This window comes from Oreochromis niloticus, linkage group LG5, assembly GCF_001858045.2.
Source record: "Oreochromis niloticus isolate F11D_XX linkage group LG5, O_niloticus_UMD_NMBU, whole genome shotgun sequence".
Classification (NCBI taxonomy): domain Eukaryota; kingdom Metazoa; phylum Chordata; class Actinopteri; order Cichliformes; family Cichlidae; genus Oreochromis; species Oreochromis niloticus.
The window spans coordinates 9,657,044-9,683,230 of record NC_031970.2 but is presented as its reverse complement, the minus strand read 5'-3'; the positions used below and the strand labels follow the sequence as shown (position 1 = coordinate 9,683,230).

At 37.0% G+C, this 26,187-nt stretch overlaps 1 protein-coding gene across 6 annotated transcripts in view; it reads left to right on the top strand.

Moving 5' to 3' along the window:
- The window catches only part of LOC100700221 (metabotropic glutamate receptor 4), a 183,902-nt gene that overhangs the window by 95,531 nt on the left and 62,184 nt on the right, over positions 1-26,187 (top strand). For all 6 annotated transcript variants that reach the window (XR_001225175.3, XR_003220071.1, XM_003453665.5 and 3 more), the window contains one exon: positions 9,370-9,586. Coding sequence is in view for 4 of the 6 variants with exons in the window: in XM_003453665.5 (XP_003453713.1) it covers positions 9,370-9,586 (217 nt within the window). In the remaining 2 variants the exon portion in view is untranslated. The remainder of the gene's footprint in view (positions 1-9,369; positions 9,587-26,187) is intronic.

The window sequence follows — 26,187 nt, the reverse complement described above, 5'->3', positions numbered from 1 at the left end:
GCAGATGCGGTTGTGAAGCAGCCTATGGAACATTATAAAGATAGCAGGAGAGCTGGAAGCAGTACAAAAGGGCACAGGAACAGGTTTTTAAATCATAAACTTTAAAGTTGCTTTTACCAGTGTAAATTTTGACTTAAGTAGGATTAAAATGCAGTAACCATGAAAGAAACAAGTATGGCGTCCTGAATGTATTAGAGAATATTAGTCTGTCTTTTTTTGCATTTTCTAAAATTTTGAATCACATTTAAAAATCCATTAAAAACCAGTTTAATCTATTTAATCTTCTAAAATATGTATTTTTATAAAAGGTTCTCTAAGATTTGTACAGTGCAAGGGCTTGTTTTCACCTTAATGATTTTTAAAACAAATCTTGTTTTGTTGTTTATACCTGCCCCAAAATGCCTCTGAAAATTGAAAATAATATAAAAGGAAGGAGAGCCATCTGCCAGAAAGCCCTAAAGGCAACCTTCTCAGACTAGCAAAGCAAAGTACATGCATTTAGCTGCTTTAAACCATACAGTATGCACGGGCAATATTTTAAGCAGAAGTACATATGCAGGCTGTAGCACTGATACATTATCACTGACTGCCATAAACAGAAACAACATCCACTTACGTTCTGAAACAATAAACAGTATTAAATGTTTCTGCACTGTGACAACTTGATTTAGTCACCATTATTGTTGGGGTTAATTGACTTCCTCCTTCATACACTGGAAAAAATAATGAACAGCTCATTATGAGGTTCTGCCACAGGTTTAAATAACATTTAAAAGTTCTCCAAGTTCAGTTTTTCTTACATCACAAAGCAGATTTTCTTTTAGGAACTTTTTAAAAAAAACTAACAAACTGGAATTCGTCCAAGAGACTGTTATCATATATGAAACCATAAGTGAATAAAAAGTAACCTTTAGCTTTTCTTTTACAGACAAATGTGCCTTTTTTTCAAAATGTCTTTGACATTTTGTTTATTTGTCTCTGGTCAAATAAACAAAATATCCCACTCAGTGAGGTCATTTGTCTCATCAATTGCAGACAAAATCGAAGTGATCTTGTTGAGCTAATATGAGCATTCAAAGCAGAAATATGGTGCAAAAATCAATAACTGGCAAATCTTTCAACCGTGCACACACCAAACACCCACATACCCCAAGTGTGCAAACTAGCATTTTTCAACTGTTTGGCATTCTCATGTGTGGTAGTCAAATTCACCTTTTGCATTTTAACATCCATGTTTTTGATTTTAGAGTTCTTTCCTTTTGCAGCCTTGCCTCTCATAAGATAAACTCACATCCATTTGTCAAGTTTGTCTGACTTTTAGTTCTTAGACCAAGTGGGTCAAAAGTCATATCCCTATACTTTCAGATTGAATAATGATATATGTTTGAGCATTGCATTTTCAGTTCTACATTAAAATCACGTGTGCAACAAAACCAAACCTCTTTCACAGCTAGGAGCCCTTGCAATTTTTATGGCAATTTGGGTAAGACTGTTTTACATATTTCATTACGGTGTTTAAAATTATAACTGTTTCACTCTGTAAACAGTTACTCAGTCATTAAGCATCCATTTTGACTGCTTCTACATACTGTATATCATTCCCTCACAAGGAAAGATACAAAAAAATTTAAACTGGCTGCCGTTATCACAAATCATCAAACTTTGTCAGCTATTACTAAACATGAAAGTGTAACATTTGGTTGATATAATCACACTTGCTGGACAGCATTTCATAAATGAAACCAGTTTTACTGTATTTTTGGCATCTTTGGAACATGGTATTTTTTCCCCGTTCAACTGAATTTTGTTGATTTCATTTAGTGCCATTTCACAGTAATAGTCATGTCTTTCTAGTGCTTTATGTTAGTAAAGATCATGCAGCATTAGAGAATCTCAATGATCACTTCATCCCCTGTGAGCAAGCCCTTGGCTATTATACCATGAGTAAGCCTGGCCTTTGAGAACAAAGTGTTCTATTAGGATAATATGGTCTTCTTAAGCATATAATGGGGCCTGCTAATTCAGAATTTTGTATATGAAATGAAGGATTTTGAATTCATTTCTGGATTTAACATGGAGCCAGTGATATGGGGAGATATGACCTCTTACTAGTCCCCGTTAGTGCTGAAGTGAACTAAACTGAAGGCTTTTCTGAGACAGTGGGCTAATAATTAACAAGAATAGTCTTGCCTAGAAGAAAAAAATGTAGGCAAGACTATTTAGTTATTACCTGTAACAAATGTTTTTCTTGTAGGCAAGACTTTTTTTGATGTTTGAGGACAAACATCTTGAAACTACTGCCTCACCTGAAACAGTCACATCACCAGCAGGTTCATCTCAGTTCACAAATCCTTTTTGAGAAGTCACCATAACTTGACCAAAGCTGAAGTAGGCAGCAGAGAGACTTGGGCTCCCCAGAGTGATCTGCATGATTGAAGCAGGGTGATGTCAGTCCCTGTGGAAGACAAAGCAGGATGAGCTCAGTGTTATTGGCTTTGGCTTCTCTCAATTCAGTCGAATGTCAAAATATTAAAGGTCAAATCTGAGAGATGGAAATATTATGAAAAGGTCTAAAGCATGCTCTGAGTTTTTATCACCAGTCTCTTGGGACTGAACATTTGACAGTACGGTGACACTGCACGGCTGAAATTAAGTAGCATTATTTGGAGTCACAGTTTACCATTTTGGCTCAATTAAACCCATTATAGCTAGACAGTGTATCAGAATAAGCAAGTCTAAGAAAATAATGGCGATAATGAAATAATTCCCACTACTATACTGTCCCTTTATATACTAATGCATCAGTCTGAATCATAGCCAAATATCCCTGTTGTATCCAGTGCTACGTTGTTGTTCATTCCCTCAGCGGTGAGAATATGTTTTGTTATTTCATTATACAGGAATTGGTTTTCTATTCAGAAGGCTCAGCTATTTGCTGCTCCACTTACCCTGACAGTAACAAAGTGAAACTTTAATCTCCCCTCAGTGTCAACAGCAGCTGATAGCAATTACGGAGAAAGCCTGGATACTGAAGTGGTGCGTTTGACTCAAAGAGTTGACCCACATCCCTCACTGAAAATTTAACTGAGTCCTCTTTATGTTTGCAGCCGCTGTCCAAGCCCAAATTTCTTTTCTGGCCCTAAATTAAATTAAGGAGCTACGCGACTGAAGCAATTACACAATTGTCTGGATCTGTGCAGATTTCAGCATGCAAATCAAAACATTATAGATATTGTTTTTCTTCACATCCTAGTCCCATACTAAGTGGCCATTTTATAGTTAAACAATGCAAATTAGATGTTGTAATTTTGTGTAAATTTAATCTGCATGAAGCTGGAGCAGAAAACTGCAGCCATTATCTCTGCCTGAATGTAGTGAGCGCACTGCTGTTTTACCCACTGACACTTAGGTATAATGCAGCCTTTGCTGTGCTGCAGCCAACACACAAAGCTCCTGCTGTGTAAGAGTGAGGAGCTGTTGCACTGCGAGCTTTGCTTTCTCTGACACAGAGCGAAACAATGGTGGAGCCCACTGTTCGCAGAGTACAAAAGCAGACTTCCAAGTGTTCAGTCTTTTTTGGTGTGCAATTATTATGACTGTTTAAGTTTACATTAACACTAGAACTGTTCAATCTTGATTATGTTGCTTAACACAAGTTAAAATCGAGCATGCTTTTTGTAAATGTGCTGAAAAATATCAGCTAAACAGATGAGGAATTTAATGTTGTTTCATTTTGCAACAATCCTGCTATGGAGAGCTATGTGTCTGTCATGAGGAACCAAAAGACAAAGTACACAATATGTCCTTACAAATATCACTTAGCCAATATAGAGTAAATGCTTAAAGAGCAAAAAAAAAAAAGTTTTTTAATTACCGGTACTCAATTGCTTCCACCTGATCTCTTGATCTAAACAGTGTCACATACATTGTCACTGATACGTGTTCTGTTCTGTGCTGCTGGAGCACTTCCTACCTCCAGCTTTTCACATAGGCACATGTAAGGTATATATTCAAAATCCCTGAAGAGAGCGTTACTGCCAAATTTAAATTAGTACATATAGAAAAAACAATCTTCTGTTGACTGTAGTCTATACTAAAAAGATTTGGTTTGTAACTAAATATTTATAGTCAGTGATACACTGCAAAATGCATAGTGTGTATCCCTGACGCCTCAAAGATTAGACATTTGGAGAGCATTTTTCTTTTCATTTTCCAGTTTTTACATTTAAAATCTTCTTTAAAAAAATATACCTATGTTTACCAGCTAGAGCTTTCCCTCTGCCTTTGGTTACACATTACTGCACATCTTGATGCCCTACCACTGCTGGTAAAGCTGTTCTGTGGAATAATCTAAAATCATTGTCAGGACTGTGTATCACATCGCCTCTGTGTGCGCACTTGTGTGCTATTATGTGTAGGAACAAGATAAACTAAACTCAAACAGAAGTCAAATGGAAGTACTCCATAATGGTACCACAGCAAAAACCCCACAGTGTATCTGGAACTGATGATCAAAATGTTGCTATTTCAATTTCAGATTTTTTTTTGTTTTATAAATGATATGTAATGTGAAAAATACTTATTTTCTACTAGATTAATTATGCTATTGACTTTGTAGTCTATAATATGTCTGCACTCATACCATAGATCACAAACACTGAGCTCATGCAATGTTGAAAGTCAGCATTCTTCAGATAGAAAATTAGAATGCCAAGTAGCGCAGCTAAACTATGTCTTTCCATCTATGTTTTCCATATGCAACGTGATTGAAACAGATGCTCTGCATTTGGGCCACACTGCGGGTTGCAAGGATCTGTCAGGTGTCTGAATTACAGATGCAAATATAGTCAGCTATTTTGCATGCCAGCATGATTTGCTCAGAAAAATACTGCACCTACACCTTGGGTCCCAATATTATCATCATTAAGTTGCTCCTCATCTCAACAGGATGCTCAACAAAGCAAACAGTTGAGATAAATATGGCACCACACAGTCACTAAAAGGTCTTAAATGATGCTGGAAAACATAAAGGGAGGAAACACCAATTGTCTCTGCCAGATCATAATTTTAGCATAGCAATTAGGATCTGAGGTAATGTTAGGATATTTGAAAATGTTGCTATTCAAAGTCTTGACCTAAATAGGTAAAAATCTAAATTCTAAATGAATTGATTTAGGATAAGATTCCTATCTGCACATGTAGTCCAACTAAATATCTAAGCCTAAAATTGTTATTTACACACATATTTATATAATACGTCATGTGTTTTTTGTTCTGCAATGAATTCTAGAGGACTGACATTCAACTCAATAGTAAGTGCAGTTTCTGCAGGCAGACTTTCTTTTTATAGTCAGATTACCATGTGTCGCTGGATGTGAATCACACTGAAATCATTAAGTTCTATCACATTCACAGTTAGTTTCCCCACTGCTTTCACAAACTCAGGTGCTTAATGCTAAGAGCGCAAGTTCGGGTTAATAAGGGAAATTGTGAAAAAATCCTGGTCAAGATGAAAACCTTTACACATCTTTGTTAGCGACAAGCAACATGCCAGTAAAACAGAAACTGACAGCCTGTCAGAGTGACGTGGTGTGACAGAAATCTGCTATTTCTGGTCTCTGGATGTACCTGCTAATAGTCACAACAATTAAACAGCTTTGCACTCTGCAGAGTTCTCAGGAGAGAACACGTTGGGTGTCAAAGCTGAGAAAGTCACATGCCAAGCAAGCAAGTATGCTTATTCACTTGTGATTTATTTTCTCCTTCAAATAACAATGCACCTATAACGTACCTTTGTTCATTTCAGATGCAAGGTAAATAATGAGATTCTTTAGATCTTAATCCATTCATCGTGATGTGCATACTTATGAGCTTTCCCATATTCAGCAGGCCACCCAGGATGTATTTTGTCGATATAATTTGAACAAACCCTTGATGTTTTTGATGTAGTGCAGGTTCATGTTTCTATTTTTTCTCCATTTGTGTCTATCTACTTGTCTATCTGGGAGATGTTATATGAGTTGGAACAAGAAAAGGAAATATGAAATTAATTGGTTTGTTATTTCAATAACAAATAAACAAGATAACTACCCCTACACAGATCCCTCGTGTAGGGTTAATTTTACTGAACTGTTTTCATATTTAAAAGGAAAAGTAACTGCAGTATAATAATAATAATAATGACTGTTTCCAAGGAGACTTTTGTGTTGTTTTTTATCCCTACATAAGTTTGATCAGTAATATATTATGGTTGATAAAGTAAGCTTTCAAAGATTCCAGTCTTTGAATACACTCTGTTCCATTATAACATATTCCATATCATTATTTCATGTTTTCCCACACAAGTGCTTGCTCAGGGAATCATTTTAAAGTACTAGTACAAAAGTGAAGTACCTCACTGAGTCTGGCCTCTAACCTGTCCTCAAGAATTGATTTCAAACCAAGCTAAGGTAGCTTAGACCTGCATGGTTAAGGCTGCTGTAGATGGGACTGAAAAGACCACAAACAAACCCCATGTACCAACATGTATTTTTGGCCTGCTGTGTCTCTTTTGATAGCTTAAAAGAAACCAATCCTCTTCACCTCAGATTTGGCCTCAGATGAACATCACATATTTGGAATTTTGGTTGTTTTTTTTATTTTGCAATACAAAAATGTATACATGCCATCACCTTAGAAAGTATTCAGTATTGTTTTAATACAATTTTAAGTCTATAATATTGGATTTTTCCCCCCTCTCTGTCAGTTTAGACTTAAGAACCCATGATAAAAGAAACCAGCTTGGCAGCAGTTACAGCTTACACTAGCAGTCTGCTTGGGTAAGTCTCTACAGGCTTTGCGAACCTGGATTTGGACAGTTTATCCCATTCCTCCTGGCAGAGCCTGTGAAAGCTTCAGAGAACTGCTGTCTTCAGGTCTCCCTACAGATGTTCTGTGAAGTTAAAGTTTATACTTTGGCCGGGCCATTCACAAATAGTCATGACTTCCCCTAAAGCCACTGCACAGTTATCTTACCTTCTTTTTGTTTGCTGTTGCACTGTAGTTGGTTGCATTTTTATTCCCCCCACTTCTGACCAGTTTTTGTTTTTCTGTTGTTGAGAAGGATTCAAGAAGGTGATATTGTCTCTACCATGTTTCACTGATTATCCAACCTGAAACATGAACACAAATAAATTAGGAAATAAAGGAAAATATAAAATGAAACAATGCAACATAAGCTAATTGTCATAGTAGTATAATTAAAGCAGAAAAGAGAACAAAAACACCAAAGCTAATTGTCATAGAGGTCACGATGTGTTCTGATTATGATGTGAGGTAAGCAGGTTGATAAACTGTTTCACTTTTTAGCTCCCGAAGGATTTATCTTTAGTTTAGTTCAGCATATGAAGTTTTTACAAAATTTTGACTGAACTTAATAGATGACCTTCTCAGGAGATAGAACAGGTCATCTACTAATTGGAAGGTTTGATTCCTGGCTGCTCCAGTTTTGCATGATCACATTTCAAGGGAAGGGGTGCATGTCACATACTATCCCAACAGCTAAGGCATTTTCAAACATAAATCATAATGCATACACACTAGTTTCACCTTTCAGATTCTTCTTATTAACTACCCATGAACATGCCGTACCTATGTTTGTTTGTTTTTTTGTCGAATATGTATTTGTATTTACAATGCCAAGGTTGATCTGCAGCCACTGGTGAGTGGAGATAAGTTCTTCGTTTTTATTGATATACTGTAATGTAAAGAAGGGCGTTAGGCCACTCTGGTGTTCATCATGTTGGGAGGACATTGCCTTTAAGTCAGATGTTTTCATTTCAAGGGTTATCTGTGTGTGCGTGCGCCTACAGGTCTGTCAGTGATAATGAAATGCTGCATGTGGCAAAGAAGTATCTGGAGGGAAACAGTGCTGTTTTCATTAGGCTCATGTTTCACTGAGTGCACCTTCTCCTCATTTTGTTCAGAGACACAAAAACATGACGACAGATCCTCATCAAAAAGGCACACTGTGTATCATTACCAGGAAACACCTCTGCCTTCTGTCTGTTTTGTTCAGTGTGAGCCATAGGGATGAAAAATTCCATTTACACAAACACAGTTTATCTATCTCAAAAACTGACATGGTGAAATCCCTGAAAACAGTCTCTTGTGTTGGGAAACACAACACCAGCTAAGAGTAAGTCTTATATAAAATTATGGTCACTCAAGAAAAGCTTCTTGATTTAGCTCACCTATATGTTTTATTTATTTATTTATTTTTTGCTCTTTTAGCTTTTTTGTGTATTGTTTTTCTTGGTGCACACATCAGTGAAATCTTTGATGCAGTTGGAGCAGCAAAAATCAGCATCTTGCACATCTAATGCTTATAAAACCTTATACACTGTACCCTATGTACAATAATGTAGTTATTTATTTTTATATCATTTTCTACAATGCTTGGCTCTAGAAGCTACAGCCAAGCATGGACATTCTCTGGTACACAAATATGCCAGCAAGTGACCCATGCTGAAATGTGTGACATACTCGTGATCTCAATTTATATACTGGCCATCCTACGATAGCATAACGGAGTAGTGATGCTGGGTATTATAAATGGATCAGCAGGGTGTTGTTTGATAACTGTCTAAAGAGAAATAGCTCGAATCGAATAACTTGAATCTCAACTTCAATTGCTAATGGAAAAAAATGGTGTATTTGTGCTTCAATTTCAAAGGCTACATGAAGACATACACAAAATCAGGCTACTATCATAAGAATGCATGATAAACAAAATGATTTAAGCCAGACTATTATATCTAGAAAGTTGCATCAGCATATTCAGAATGCTGTTACATTGAGATCAAGATCAAGTGGCTCATATGACTTCAGTTTTCACACATTTGTATTGATTCCTGTTTTTAAATGAGTGGCTGTGAAATGATTCTACTTAGCACTGAATGGTTCAGGGCTACAATAGATTCCTGTTCTGCTGAAGGTCTGTTTACTGTCCCTTAGTCAAAACTAAAAGTGGATAAGCAGTATTCAGTTTTTATGTACAATAAACTTGTCTATAAACTCTAGGGCTAGTGCCCTTTATTAAATTAAATTGTTTATTCTTTAAATATGTTACTTACTTTTATTGTGGATTTTTTATTGTACCCTTTTTAAATCCTATCTGTGTCTGTTATTACTGTATAGCTTTGAGCTTCTTTTATATCTTGTCCTAATGCCTTTTATGTCTTATGTAAAGCACTTTGATTCCCTTGTAGTTGAAAAGCACACACAAGTAAGTGTGCATTGCTTTGCCTTGATAGTGTTCACTTCAATCCCACAACTCCTTTGACTAGAAGCTCCTTCAAGCTTATGATATTATTATTTCTTTTTGTGCAGATACCCCAGGTGAGCTATGCCTCCACAGCTCCAGAGCTAAGTGACAACACCCGCTATGACTTCTTCTCCCGAGTGGTGCCTCCTGATACCTACCAGGCCCAGGCCATGGTGGATATTGTGAAGTATATGCGCTGGAACTATGTTTCCACAGTGGCCTCAGAGGGGAACTATGGAGAGAGCGGTGTTGATGCTTTCATTCAGAAGTCTCGGGAGGATGGTGAGTACACTTGGCCTTGTATATCATTACTGCGTAACTTGCACACCAAGCGTGGGAAGGTGTCACCTATTCGAGCTTGCTGCGCTGCAGAATGATATATCTCAGTGACACCGCTAGCAAAAGTCAGCCACTGAGGTCAAATGTTAGATTTCATCCCAGAACTTGCATATGCAGAGGTCTACTTTAATACCACAGAGTACATCTGTTTGTTATTACCATGCATATAATTATGATATGAATGGCTTTGAAGCACCATTCAGTTTTACAAGAGTGATGCTATAGAGACAATATCAGTCATATGAAGAAGTTGCTAATTAACATCTAGAATATACACCTAACAATGCACCCATACACTACTTCAAAATGCCAATCACAGTAATCTACACTAAAGTTTATTAAAGCCAAACAATTCTGTAAAATGTTTCATACCCACACAGATTTTCAGTTCAATTCCATTTTATTTATAAAGCACCAAGTCACATCAACAGCTGCCTCAAGGTGCTTTACATTGTAAGGTAAAGACTCTACAATAATACAGAGGAAACCCCAACTGCATTTCATTGCCTTGTACTTGTGACATGTGCAATGACAATAAAGTTGAATTCTATTCTATTCTATTCTATTCTATTCTATTCTATTCTATTCTATTTAGATGAACCCTTATGAGCAAGGGCTTTGTTGACAGTGGAAAAGAAAAACTCCTTTTTAACTGGAAGAAACCTTCCAGAAACTAAGGGGGGGATTCAGGGTCATCTGATCCAACTCTAACTATATGCTGTATCAAAAAGGAAAATTTTAAGCCTAATCTTAAAAGTAGAGAGGCCGTCTGTCTCCCGAATCAAAACTGGAAGCTGGTTCTACAGAAGAGGGGCCTGAAAGTTGAAGGCTCTGTCCCCATTCTACTTTTAAATATTCTAGGAACCACAAGTAAGCCCAGAGTCTGAGAGCTTGGACAAGAAATACTCCTTTCCAGTATCCACACAACTTAGACTATGTGTAACATCTGACAGCCATCAAGAATATATTGCAGTTACAAAATCTATTATTATTTTCCATAGTAGGCAGTAAAAGCCTACCTGGTGTACTTGCATTAAGATGATTTCAGAGCTTTTTGGGAGGTTTAGAGCCTAAATACTGGATTTAATCTTGAAAAAGCAAAATAATTTTACTTATGATTTAAAAGAAAAAACATAAAAAGTTATAAACACACTTGTAAACATAATACAAATACACTGTCACACATGCTTTTGTTAATTAATTTATTTTTATTTTACATAGTGTCCCATATGTTTCTGAAAATGGGGGTCAGTATACATTTAGGTCTCTTCCTTCAAATTACTATTACACTAGAGGAGTTCCCAAGGTACTTGAGGGTTTTGTACAAGTGTCATTAAAAGGTCGGGGCTTGGTCATGTTTCTGGCTTGCACTGTGCTTGACTACAATGAGACTAACTTAGCTGTGCTTGCTCATCAATTATTTCTGTCATTCTGAACCTTAAATCTCTTGGACACATGTCAGGGAAGCTGAGGGGTGGGAAAGAAATGTATTGCAGTTGTTAGTCTAGATAGTGGACATGATCAGGTCTCAACAAATTATATTAGTTGAGAGTGTCACAAATGTAATTAATTTTAACAGTTTAAACATACTATATGGCAAATCTAAATTATCTTCTGTTTGATGATTGTATTTCTGACAAAAGTTTAAAAATGTCTTTACGCTGAAGCTTATAGGCATCTTTTTTTTCCCAGTTTCAAAGTGATGTCATGAAAATCTATAAACAATCTTTTAACAGAATGACCAGAAATATATTGGCATTACTGAATGTAAATAGTGATGCTAAATAGCAATGTCTAAATAATCTCCAGTAAAAATTTCTGTGTTGCATGCTGATATCAATAGCATTAAAGAAAAACATGAACTGAAGATTTTATTGGCTATTGACTGCTCAAACTCTATAGAGTTAAAGAGCAAACCGACAAACAAACAAACAAAAAACAAGTGCCAAAGTGCCAATGCGACAAAGTGCCAATAACTGTAGTTCCTGGAATGACCACTTGAGGCTGTCTTCAACAGCAGTTTATTCCTTATAAAGTCCAATGTAAAATGGCTTACCTTAAAAAGTATAGGTACAGCCTAATACGAAGAGCAAATTTCTCCATATGTGAGAACTTCACAGGGTGTCAATTTCTTAGTGAAATGTTTTAGGTCTCAAGGTTAAGTATTGGAGTGAAAATGATCAGTTTCAGTTATGTTGGTTGCCTTTTGGAACATTCTTAATACAATTACTTAAATATGTGGCTATGTTATGCCCATCTGGTCTATTTAGCAGTCCATCCTTTTGTCACTTTTGCCTTCTAGCATACCAAAATGGAGAAGGCCAGTTAAAGTTAAAATAGAGGCTCCTGAATTAAACAAACTACAAAGTAATGTTGCAATATAGTCAAGGCCAAATGTTTTGACATCAGCAAAAATTTTGGTTTTCATAGACTATTACTTTTTAAAAATATTTTTTCATTTCTTTGTTATATCAAAGAACAGTTAGAAGCATTTCATAAGTTTCACTGCCAAAACGTTTAGGCTATTTTGTTTTAGATAAATAGTATTATTATAATATGTTTAGTTAATTCTTATATACATTAAAAATGAATCAGACTTTAACTGTCAATATGAATTCTTTGGGGGTTTGTTCAAGCTCAGTACATATATAGATTAGTGTGTTTAGAGAGATAAGTTACTCTGAAAAATCATAGATATTAGCTGCGACAATTTAGTTTAAGCTCTTAATTGAAACTATGTGCTTTCACAATATTATGTGAGCAAGTCCCTGTGACTGTGGATATTCTGCTAATTCATTGCTGCACTTATTCTCCTACTTTGCCATGTACCACTGTCATGAGCTGAATAAAGAAAATAACCTGAACGGGCAAATTATCTGACTCAGCTCCCATAGCAGCAGCCCTGGCAGCCCAGGAGCCACATGCTTGGAGCTTCACCAGAACAGCTTTCCCCTAAGAGAGCCAGCAAATAAGACTGAGTACAATGTGGGTAAAAAGCAGATGATGAAAGGTAAATATGAATTCCAGGTGGGGTTTTTTGATCTCTGCTTTTGTATCCCTCTTCTCTGGCAAAAAGTGCCTTGAGCTGAGAATCGGTGGCCTTCAGTGTTTATTTCTGTGTAGTGTCTGAGATGAGAAGCTTCTCATCTCCCGTATACTGACCCAGGATGTGACCCACCCTGAAGGGATGGTTGTAAGAGCTGTGGTAGGATACATGGACACGAAAAGCAGTCACTTGTTTTGTTTAAAAAAAGAACGAAAGAAAGCTTTCCAAATCACATACTTTTTATTTTTACTTTCACTATGCCCTTTTAAACTATGTAATACTGCATGGAGGATGTATACATTTGGGACTCACTACTTCATCGTAATGTTGAACTTTGATGCACTTGCTTAGTTGTAAATGGCACAGAGGATTGTGGACAGGACAGGCAAAAAGTATGCTGGTGGAAGTATTAAGACAACCTGGTATTTTTGTCAAACAGCAATTGACATAAATATCAGGATGCTACATCTTTTTCTGCTATACTAAATTGTAATATGTGTATTAGGTACACCTAATGTTGGAAAAATCCCCCTTTTTCACCTAGTATTTTACTGCAACAGACTAACAGAGATTTTCTCCGCTGGCAATGAATATGTTATATTAAATTACTAAAGACATCAAAGCAAAGAGCAGTACAATGAGGCCATAGTAAGTTCTAATACCACCAGATAATTTGGAACATCTTACGTGTAGCTGATGCAGCCACCGGATGCTTTATTTCTTCAATTTCAAAGGACCTATTTTATGAAACGCACATAGTTTCTGAAATGGAAACTTCCTAATGGTCATCCGGGGCCTACTTAATGGTCTCTTATTGCTTACTACTTTCATATTTATGAATGTACGATTCTTTCAGAGTGCGGACTTTAGGAAACAAACAGGAGACAGAAAGGCCAGTCAGTTCTGGGCAGTGGAAGCTCATCTCTGGCTGAAGACTGCCCTTCTCTGCAGAGACGTTGATTACTATGGAGCATGCCCCCAACAGATGTCATTAATCAAGTTAATGAAACACAATGTCAATAAGAACCCTAACAAGATTTCCCTTGCAAACCAATGGCCTGTCTGACATCAACATAAGAAAACCCTGCTAATGGAGTAACTGCTACCCCCATGTGATGAGGATTACAAGTGTTAGCCACAGAGTTGGGCTGAATAAGCCCATGTGGAGAATGTAAAATGAAGAAGAAGAAAAGGGGAGCACAAACAACTCTGCATTGCTCCTGGGTGGTTTATTTGTAGATCCAGGGAACAGACAATTTTAGAATGGGCTGATTGTTATGCCTGGTGAGCAAAAACAAAGTATGAACTCAGCACATGGGGAAAATGCATAATTATGTTTTATTAACTGATTCTTACTGATATGATCTTTCAGGTTAAAAGCAGTTCACATTTAAATATTAAGGTTGGTGAGGCTTTATATTTATGTCATAAATAACAAATCCCATGAAAATATTAAAACACCAACTGGGTGTTTGTGCACAACTTTGCAGGTCTGAGTTACAGTATTATTTAAAGATTAATACATGTAGCACTGTGAAAACATCTTGAGCTGCCTTTCCTTATATTTTGCTTCAGAGTAGCCAGACTTTCTTGCAATTTTCAAAGTGGTCTTGAAAAATAGTTCTCCAGGGTTTTCGAAGGTCTTTCAAAGTCCTTTGGATATTGGCAGCTTCTTCACTCATTTTCATTCCAGTCCTTGTGCTGGACCATGAATCATCCAAGCACATGTTATCTACCCACCATTGTCACACAGTACAGTCAGAACTTTTCATCATCAGCTTAACACATGGAAGGCCAGAATCATTAAAATTTGCCATCACATTGCTTAAAGAAATTACAAGGAAGCTTGCCTAAGAGAGTTCAGGTTATTTTATAGAATAAAGATGCTCAGTCCAAATATTGATTTTCATGCTGATAAGAAATGTACAAACTAAGCAAAATATGAAGAGATAAGGGGTGACTCAAGACTTTTGCACAGTACCATGGTGCACTAGTACTTAATTTTGATAATAAGTTTGTGCATTAGAGCAAACCTTAAGATGCATAGGGCTTGTGTTTATCATAATGAAGTAATGCACCACTCAACGCAATAGTGTAACAACAATGGAGTTTTATGGCATAGGGGAATAAGCTAGATCACGCTTTCTTCTTACTGCTTTATAAATAATTGATGCACTCTTTGAAGAATATCATGAAAGCTGCAAGGTAAAGAAATTGGAAAGTATTGTAGACTGCGTAACAGGATAAGATAGAAGCACGGCTCCACCCAGAGCAACAGACAGACTTGTGAACATCTGCATTCTGAATGACCGCAGTCACCCAGGGAAGAGATCACAGCACACACAGCGATGTCCCTGTTTCTATCCGTATGGCCTTTTAATCTCTAGTTCACACCCGTCTGTGATGTGTCAGCCAGTTATGTCTTTATTTATTATTTGACATCACGCAAATGACCCCTGAGTGCCTCAGATATGTCCTCTTGCAATTTGTTTAAACAATTACTTGTCATTGCTTAATTAGGCAAAACGAAAGGCTAAATAATCATCACTCATCTTCTCTAGCTGTTCTCTCTCCATCTTTTCTCCCTCTCTGACAGGGACTTAATGGTTACATATTGCTCTTAATGCAAAGACACTATAAAAGCCAATTTCCTTAGCCAAGTGCTATTTGAACTTCGATCTTAAGTAATACCCTATAGAAATGTTAGCTGACCAAATGATTTCATGTGACATCATTCCCTTTCTGCTTCTTGTGTGGCAGCTTGTACTTTATAATGTCAATGCACATTAATACATATTTAAAGAAAGAAAGAAATGGAGAAATACGTGGCGCAGATTCAATCAAAAGTGCAGGGGAAAAAAAGCAACGGATTAGGGTGTGGGGGAGGTTATGGGGGATACTGGAGTTTATTTTAGCCTGAAGTACCCGGGGGATGTGGCACAAATTGGCTACAAAAGAGGTTGTTGTGTGAATTTTTATAGATAAGGTTAGTATATGAATAATTACATGGACACCAAAAACAATAAAATGAGGTTACTGACTTAAAACTATGAGCATCAAATTTTCTTCTAGTTGGTAGTCTGCTTGGTTGTCAGAAAAATGCAGAATGACATTTAAGTGACATTCAGTGGCTTTAGCATTGCACCCAGCAACAGGAGATAATCAGGTTGGTGTAGAAGAAGGATAAAAAACAACAAAAAAACAAGAATATAAGCTGAGTGTGGCAAAATTAAATGAAAAATTCTGGATAAAGCTAGTCAAAGGGTGGACATATAACTGATTTTAACTTTCAAAGAGACTTAAATTTGTCTGTCTACTTATTTAAGACCATCATTCCAAACTGATGAGAAGAGGACGGATTTCAATTACGCAACATAAGACAATAACGTAAATTAGACAACTCAGGCAACTAATCTGGATTACAATACTGCAGATAATCCAGACAGCTCCTTTTCATGAGAACATATCAATATCACTTTTGTCAGGGGGATAAGATTTTCTCAGCTTCCACTAAGCACTTTCTAATGGCTTCATGTTGTCGTCATTAGAATAGGCTTACACATTACGTTACAGTAGTGTAACGATTCCATGACAGTTTCTGAAGCAACATAAGATCTTGTATTGCAATCTTAACGTAGTTTAAAATGACAAAAAATACATACATATACATAGATGGTAAATACACAATAATCAACCATGTTTGATATGTTGGTCACTGCTGTGCAATCATGCAGTGTTTCAATTTTTGAAGGCTCATATTTAAATTAAAAAATGTAAAAAGATATTAAAACTTCAAATGTTACCAAAGTTGCATATGCTCAATTTAGTTCTTACTGTATGAAAGAAATGCACTAACATTGCAAATATTGATTAGACACTTTTTTTTCTTCCAAATTGCTTTAATTCTTTGTGGCAGAGATTCTATTTGATGCTGCAAATATTCCTCAGAGATTTTGCTCATGTTGACATGATAGCATCGCACAGTTGCTGCAGATTTGTCAACTGCAAATGTGAACCTCGTGTTCCATCACATCCAAAAGGTGGATTGAGTACAATGAACTCATTGTTATGTTCAAGAAACCAGTTTGAGATGATGTGAGCTTTGTGATGTGGCATGTTACCTTCCTGGAAACATCCATCAAAAGATGGGTACATTGTGGTCTTAAAGGAACTGAGATCTTCAACAATATACAGGTTAGTCGTAGCATTTGAACAATGCTCAGTTACAGTTACAGGAGCCAAGAACATATTCCCCACAACCTGTGTTAAAAAGCAATTGAACAGGTGTATCTAATTAAGAAGTAGCACATATTTCCATCTATTTTTGGCGTTCACAAAAACCAATAATGTTGTCCAATAGTTTTATCAAAACATGCCTACAAAGCCAGTTTCCTGGCTTTCACACTCTTCCTGGTGCTCTTTACCTTGGTCAATGCATGAACCAAATTAAGCAAAAAATCATTTAAAAAAATCATCATCAAAAAATTGTAACATAAAAATGATTTCAAAAATTTAAATTTTGAAATTTTACCTAAAATATAATTGTTTTAGCTTTAATCAGTGTGCAATTTTTTTACACAGCTATATTTATTTGCTGATGTAGTGGTTTGCATTAGCATTTAACTGTACAGTGTTAAACCCAGAGAGCTTTTCTAAAATGTACTAATTGCTCAGTCCATTTAGAAAAACAAGAGGTGAGTATCGGTAACAACATTGATTAAAACATTACTAAATGCAAAAATAAACATATTTGAATTCCCACTTTGATCAAAAACTGCCCATTAGAAGCTCATTAAGATAGTGATGTTGTATGCAGTTGTACTGATTGGATCCTATGGATGTTACTATGGAGATTTTTTTTCCTTAGGTTGGGTTACAGAGGTCACTCAGAGTTCACTTAATAAAGGAGCCTCACTTGAAGGAATGTAATGACTCAGCATCTCTCTAGAGACACTATGGGCACAGAGTTCCTCTTTTCAAAGATTAGGTAAAAATCATGTCCAACATTAATATTCCGTCTGTCTCTTATAAGACCTGTGACATTTGTAGTGTCTTATTCAGAGAGTAAAGTATGAAGAGTAATGTGCAAAAAAACAACAGGTCCTTCAACTAAATCATCTGTTGCTACAGTACCGCCTGAAACGACCCATGTAAGCATTCCTGAAACAAATGCTTTTAAAGGTCAGACAAAGGTCACATTAGGTGGAATGAAAGTGGCATGGACACATTTTACTGTTCCTTGAGAGACTGGACTCCAGTTTATTTACTTGAACCTTTTCTTTTACTGACTTGTTCTAACTCGTGGTTTGGTTATGTTTCGGCAACAACTGAGAAAAAAACAACCGAGTTAAAATTAGGAAAAGAACTTGCATTATACAAAACTGAACTGTGCAGACATTAGTTCAAAGCTGTTGAGCCACCAGAGGTCATTTTCCTTAAAGCATAAATATTGGACATCATAAATAATATAAACAAATATATAATTTTGCATAATGAACCCTGTTACTTTATTTCAATTCATTTGCTGCACTCCGTAGCCAACATCTCCTCAGTGGTGTTCCAGTGTGACCAAACCTGGTACCACAAGTTTTCTCTGGCACTCACTCAAATATATACAGTCACCCAAACACAGAGTTAGATTACACTAATGCCTAATACATGCATGCATGTCTGTACAACAAAGAGCTTTGGACATTTTCCAGTGAACTCATGGAAAGAACGAGTGCAGTGTACAAATACAAACGCTTACAGAGTAATTTGATGATTTCACACAAAACAATGTGAAAATATTTGTGTAATAAATGCATTAAATTGCCTTTTATATGCCAGGCAACCAACCCAACATTGTACCAGACAAAAACGGAGACAAATCCTAAGAATTATTGTACTGACTCCAAACTTGATTGTTTGTCCTATTCGCACATGTTTACAGGAAATACAACTTTTTAATTCCTGCAGTTTCTCCTTATCCAAGCTGCACTATTTCTGTTAGAGCAATGGTTATTGTTAATTAATTTATCTGGGGCTCCTATCAGGAAGGAAGTATTTTATGATTTTATCATCCTAAGGTTAATTCATTTCATTTTTACTTTCTCTCCATTTTATATATGTGCTGTTTTTATATAGTTGCTGGTTGGCACACTTGGCATCTAGATTACTGGGCGCATGCAGCCAGCGGCACAGTAGAGCAGTGTCTTTAGATTAGTTTGACTTGAGAGTTATTGATCCCTTTGGGGAAATGTGCTCATTACAGCAGCAATAAAATTTAGCTTAGGGAGAGACGAGAATAATATAATTACACAAATCTAAAATAAACAGAAGGCGGTCAAGGTGCATCTCAGCACAGTTTGCGGGAAGGAAGTCAATTAATGAATGTTGTGTTTTTGCCAGTTGTGTCTATTTATCGACGCTGACATATTAACATCTCACTTAACAACAGCATAGCAGAAGAGGCTTTCATGACCTTAGAAATGACAAAATCATTTTATGTGTCTTTATAGTATCTGTGTTTGATCAGACTTTGCTTCACAACTCTGTAAACTTTCTTTACACAGCATGGAGTCGTGTATGACAGAAACACGGATACATCTGCCAGTACAGTTTCCTTCAGAAGTATTGTTCTTTCAGGTTTCTTCCTAACGAGCAGGTGGAAGACGTTGTTTAGTCAGCTTCTCATCTAGCTTGAATCTTCATCCTGATAAACATCCTCACACGAAAACAGAAGCTTTAGATGAAAACCGTGAACCTGTTCTGTTTATGTTACAGTATTGTGTGTTCTTTGGTGTAAATCAGTGAGCTGTTTTTTGTGGAAAGAAAAGGCTTAGTGGTTGAATCGTATGTAGACAGAGTGTGATTGTTGAAACATTTGTCACCGTTAGGTCTTGTTAGTTAAGAGTGTTATGAGGTCATCAGCAATGATGCATTGTGTTACAAGACAAAGCAGTTTTCCAGAGAGAGCGAGTGCAAGTGGTATTTTAATTAGGACAAACTCCCCTCTTGCTGTAGTTCTTCCTTTCAGGGAATATAGTATAGACTGTATATTAAAGATGGAAACTATCATCCTGTCCTGATTTCCTCCCATTGGTGTGTAAGGCCTGGTTATGAAGTGTCCACATACTCATACTCTTGTGAATTATCCATCACAAGTTAGACCTCCATTAAAACCTACATCTTTTTATTATCTTTTTTCCTCTGCACAGGGCTATAATTTAGAAAACAGACATTGTTTTTCATTAAATAAGATTTGAAACTGGAGACTGACAAGTGTTGGAATATTGTGTACTGAGCAGTAGCGATTTCCCTAAGACTTCTATATAATCAGACTTGTTTTGGAGCCAGAGGAGTAAATGAAGAAATCCTGCTTTAAGGCAGTGAGCTTTCAAATCCATAGAACTGTCCCATGGTGCTTTGGATGAACCTGTAATTGTCCACCGACACTGATTCTGGAAGAATGGCTTTGCTGATACAATTCAGCAAGGAGGCAAACTAGCTTTTCTGCTAACCTAGAAATGTGCGAGGTAACATGAAGGAGTTAACAGGACATAACTGTTTACAATGTAAAATATTAATGTTAAAAATGGCTTCTTTTATTGCTAGATGTGGTTCATGATATAATAAAGTTACATATATAAAATCTTTACATATAGAAAGCATGTATAGGTCAGATAAGAGTCTGAGCCTTTTTCTGAAGTTGGAGGCTGTGCCTGAGGATGCACTCGGGCAGGGTGAACTGATGTTAAACAAGATAATATTGTTGCCGTAGTCTTTTTCTGGCTCCCTTGAGAGCTAATTACTGCTCTGGCTAACTTGCATAGTTGCAACATTCTTTCTAAATTGACAATAGTGTTGAAACATTGTGATGGCTGTGCAACTACGGGATGCACAGCAAACTAGATGATGTCAAAGTTTCTTTATTTACCATATCATTAGAACCGAGTTCTGTAATGCACTTCACTGTAAAGGTGAAAAGATGTAAGACAGATGCACCTTTGCTCTCTGGAGATTGGGATGACCTTTAAGAGTCATTAATTGAAATATGCTTGGAACTGATTGATTCCATCTTTCATCCACACCAAATATATAGCTATACTTTCTCTATTTTCTTTTTAGCCACGCAGATTTAAATAATGATTGTGCTGCATAATTCATATAAAACCAAACCTAACATTTTAGTTTGCCATTTGGGTGTAAGTAATCATTTGTGTGACCTATATTTATATTTAATAATTAAAGACAGCGAAGTTATATTGCAGTGAGTAACTCGCTGATGCATGTTCAGCGGCTAAGTGAGCCCTTGGTCCCTTTAAACAGCGAAAACAATATTTTGTCCTGTTTCTGTCAAAATGGTGTTGTTTTACACTGTTTACTGTGATCTTAAAACTCTAACAAGTTCTTGAAACTATATTCTTCATCTGCTGGGGGATTAAACAGCATTTCATCTCTGCAAAGGACCTTGAAAGGTCAATTTTGAATAAATGAGAAAAGCACCCTTGTGCTAGCGAGTCAGGGTTACCATTGTCACAAGGGGGAGGGGGATGAATAGAGGCTTTGAACCTCATGTGATAGGAAAACACTGGCATGAACCAACCACTGACTGTTAGGCACAAGCAATCTCCATACACAGTATGCTGAAATAACCTTGATGGTGGAAACCGAATTTGATTTAGCGCAAAGAAATAAGTGATGCTGTATTTTGAGCAGGATTTCCATAAGGTAATAGGCAGCACAGTGAGACACAAATAGGATTCCAATTGTCCCATTAGCCCTGATGAAATCAGGAAAATGTCTGGGCAAGGCGAAACATCTAGAACTGATTGAAGGGAACGTCAGAGGAATTATAGTTATTTCTGACCAGAAGCATTAGATTTTGTGACAACAGCTGAAAAAGGTTATTGCATTAATATATTCTAGGTATGGGTTTTCCCCAAATCATGTGGTTTGAAAGCATCATCTTTGGGGTTATAAACACATCATGGGATTAAGATGGTTACACATTAATATGTCTGGCATTTTTGCCCTACCGAGCATTTAGAAATTCTGAATATTTTTCCTATATTTGTCACCCAGAGAGAACTAAAGTAACCGAGACTAGAAAACAGACTTTTCACAGCTTCCTCAAAATGCAAAATTGCCCATAAATCTCCAAGACAAACTGCAGGAGCTTGAGGTAATTCTACAAAAGCAAGTGTGAGAGGAGGCAGCCATTTCATTGAAGTGGAGAAAAACCGACATCCTTTGTTGGCATCTAAAAGTTTAACACAATTTTGCTCTTTTTCTTCAACAGGCTTCAAACTCACTTAAGAGGTACGGAGGCTTTGAACTTTCTCAGCAAAATTGGAATAGCGGAAGACATTGGCTACGAAGTGTTATTGAAGACATTATACTGGAGCCTTATTGAAGTTATGGTGGCTCTGTGAGAGTGTTCCTATTTTAATTCAGAATGAGAAATAAAGCAAGAGTGATTTAGCCTGGCAGGAATCGCAGGATAAATTTTTGACATAATGTCACTTCGTCTCAGGGCGTGTCATTTCCATTAGATATGACAAGGCAGTTAGCAGTTAGTTGAGAGGGGGAGAGGAAGAAGAAGGGAGTGACGTGTGGGTGAGAGAAAGTAGGAGCGGATTTGAAGGGTGGAAAAAGGGAAGTGTTTGCCGAATGAGAGAGAAGCATTTGTTTGATCAGCTAGCAGTGAGGGAGCTGCTGCAACTCCATAAATTCATTATGCATTTGTTCTATTGTCAGCCTGATGAGGAAGTGATCAAAATAAAGCTGTTTAGTCTTTACTGTTTGTTTTTTTTTAAACAAACAAACGCTATACTGTGATCATAAAGCGCAGTGCAGCATTTCCCTCCAGGTTTCTGTTTTGTCTTGATTTCTTGGAAAATGCAGGTTAATCTGTTGCAGAGGAGCAAGGAGGGATATTACCTCATTTGTCAGGAAAACATTTATGAGTTTTAATCTCATACTTCCATTTTTCCTGTTGTATTGATCCATTTTGTGCCATCTGCAAGCTTTGTGAATAGATTGAGCTACCATGAAAACAGAGAATGTGGTGTCCCAACATCAGCAGGGTGATCAATGGCAGAGACAACCCGGGTCAACAGTTCTGATGCCTGTGTTTACTGAGGCAAAGTATTGAAAAAGAGACGGGTTGGTGGAGTAGAGAGTGCAAACTAGAATCAATACAACAGCTATCATCATTTGCAGGGTTTATTAATGGCTTTGCCCCTAGCTGGGAAAGAGAATAACACTCACTTGCATTTGGGCAACCAGCACGTCAGTGTTTATGCAGCTGGCTTCCTATCAATCATCACAGTGTAAGTTGCTCTCAGCAATGGTCTGGTTACCTCCACTCACCTCATCAAAACGCCCCCCTCAATCATGTAATGAATGGCATCAATTATGAGACCAAGCTGCCAAGATATACAAATGATTCAGAATGGGTCAAAGTCTAAAGGCAGGCAAAAGCGATTGTGCAAGGCGTAGTTTAATTTACTTTCTTTCACTCGCCTACTGGCTGCAGCTCAATGCAGTTTTCTTTCTTGCATTTTAAAAGGTATGTCTTCCTGTTTTGTGACTGACAAATGCATCAGTCACACTGGATACAGCCATAAGGCAACGAGTGTTTCCACCAATAGGTGTATCCTATCTTGGTGGTAGTCAGGAAATTTCCCCTCAGTAAAAAGCTTTCCTGCTCAGTCTACAAAACTTGTCATCTCCGACATCAGACAGCAAAGAAAAACACATGGTGCTTTTCATGGCAGATGAATTGTTTGTACAGCATGTGGCAGCTCTAAAGAATAGGGAGTATGTTCAGTCAAATATGCCGGTGTAAAGCAAATGAACAAATCCATTTTTCCTGCTGTCAAATAAAACTGCTCAGCGCTGGTAATGGATGAATAAAAAAAGACAAAAGGTCTGCTATTTTAGAGTTCAGAGACAAAAAATATTAGAGGGATTTATTATTAATATAGAAGGAGAGATGTGATTAAAAATGTATTTAAACAGTGTAGTTAAATCTATATGACACTGACTAAAAGCAATGGCATAAACCCATATTAGAATAATGTATGAATTTCAAAAGACAAGAAAGATGGAAAGAATGTAGAAAGTTATCAGCTCTTCTGTCTCTGCACAGATTAGAGCATGGCGCTTGCCTTAAGGTATGTTACTGTGTCCGTAGGATTAGCCCACTTTAATAGAGCTCCCACTGCACTGACCCAGAGACTTGAAATCGTAGCCCTGCTTGACAAAGTCTCCTCCACAGGCCGGCTAACCACATCTAAGATTACCATATTTGAACCCAAAGCTCTGAAGTGTACTGACATGAATAGCAGAGCAGAGATCTAGGAGTGATCCTCCTGCTTCTTTCTTTTACAGTCATCTTCTTGCTGCAGTGGAAGGCATTCCCTTGTCTGAGACTCCAGTAAATCTGCTGTACCTGCAGCAGAAAAATAATGCAAGAATATATTTAGCAGCCTAAAAGAAGTCTTTAAAAGTGTATTCGTTTAGTGCACTAACACTGTCACTCCAATCATTTGACAAGGCACACAAGACAAAGACTTTAATTAAAGACGACAGATAACATGATAAAATAAAACTGTGGCTCTTTGATTCACATATCTTTCATAGCATAAGAACCTGCTTTCATTCACATTATTTGGCATAATTGGAGTCATATGTTATTCATTTTATGTTCGGCCTGTATTTTTCCATCAAGTGTCCTTTTATTGTACGACTGTGAGATGAACAATGTGTGTACTCGTCTGTGAATTCTCCACAGAATTCCTGACAAGGCTTGAAAGATAGAGCAGGCGTGAAATAGTCAGATCTCCATGCGAAGACGAAATCTGTTGTTGTTGTTGTTGTTGTTGTTCATAAAGGGCAATTCCCACTTCTTTTTTAGTTGCTGTCAAGTTAGTTTGTGCAGAGAACATGTAAAACAATTTGTAAATGGATAAATGAATGGAATAGTAAAGTGTACTAAAAGAATTACATTTTTAAGAAGGATGACATTGTGCATGTTATGTCCAAAGAGCAATGCTGGCTTCATAAATTAGTCCGTTGAACCAATATTTAGGAAGACATTGCACATATTTAATTCCCAGTTTTTAACAAAGCCTCTGAAAATCTGTTTTGCTCGTTAGTTAATCCAAATTATCTTTGAATACAATGCTCATCCACTTATCCCCTTCAGTCATAATATTTATATTTGTAACTTTATGCATACTAAACGCAAATTAGCACATGAAAATAAACTGGGCTGCCTGAGTGGTTGATATGCCATGACTTTAGGAAAACATTTAAAAAAAATCTTCCAGTAGGGAACCCCGAGGCCCCCGGCAAATTAAGGTCTCATCATTATCTAACTTTATTCACATTGTTTATAGCATAAGAAATTAGTGCAATTTTGTCTGTAAGGAACGAGTGAGATGTTTCTTGCTGAGGGCAGTTGCTGATGTGAAGTGCAAAAGAAATAAATTAATTAATCAAGTGAGGTACAGCAGTAGCCTCAAGGTTAACGGATCTGGCTAGCAGAAAGTTTCCCAGTTCGAAGACCTACTTGAGCTAGAAGAGGCTGTAGGGGGCTTGATTGACTTTGTAACTACTGTCAGCATGTGCCAGAGGAAGGCACTGAAGCCAGGTTCTTTAGCCCTGTAGGTAAGGCAAGTATAACATTATAGTAAAATGAATATAAAGCTACTGGCGTGCTATAAAGCCATTCCAGCGCTTGTGTAGTTGACTCAGCAGAGATGCACCGTGGAGGTATTGGACAGCTCCCATGTGCAAATGTGTGAAGGTCTGCATACCTGAAGTCAAATGAGTTTATTTATGCAGGCCAAAATCATGAATCAGCCTTTGAACGACTTTGAAATCTGTACAACATCCTTGGCATCATTAGGCCCTGGATTCAGATAAAAGAATTCCCAAGGAAAACCCTACAGTGCAGAAAAAAAGAGAAGAGCAGCATGTCAGACAAGCAATAATGCTGTAAATACAGACTACAGAGAAATGCTCATTCAATTACAACTTGTAGGAAAACAAATTTATACAATAAAATGCACATTCACACAGAAATTTGCTTGTGAAACTACGAAGGTGTGTTTGGATCACAGCACATGGGGCCATTGCAGATGGTAAAGTGACTTTATACTCACATAGTACACAACAGAGCCACCACGGCATGGGCTCTACAAGACCTCTGAAGATGGATACTTATGTTTTTCACACATTTCACACAGCAGATCTTTTTATACCCCAACACCTTGTCATCCCTGGCGTCCAACACAGGCGAGAAATGACTGTCCACTTAATGTTTGATGCATCAAAGACATCGATGTGTCATTCTTATGAGATAATTATTGTTTACATTGAATACCACTTGCGAGTGGTCCTAAGGTTTTTTGGCTCATCAGTGCATATTTGAAACAATACATTTATTTTTATGAATGCATTTGTCTTAAATGTGAGCCTGTACATGTTCTTATGGTGAATATAT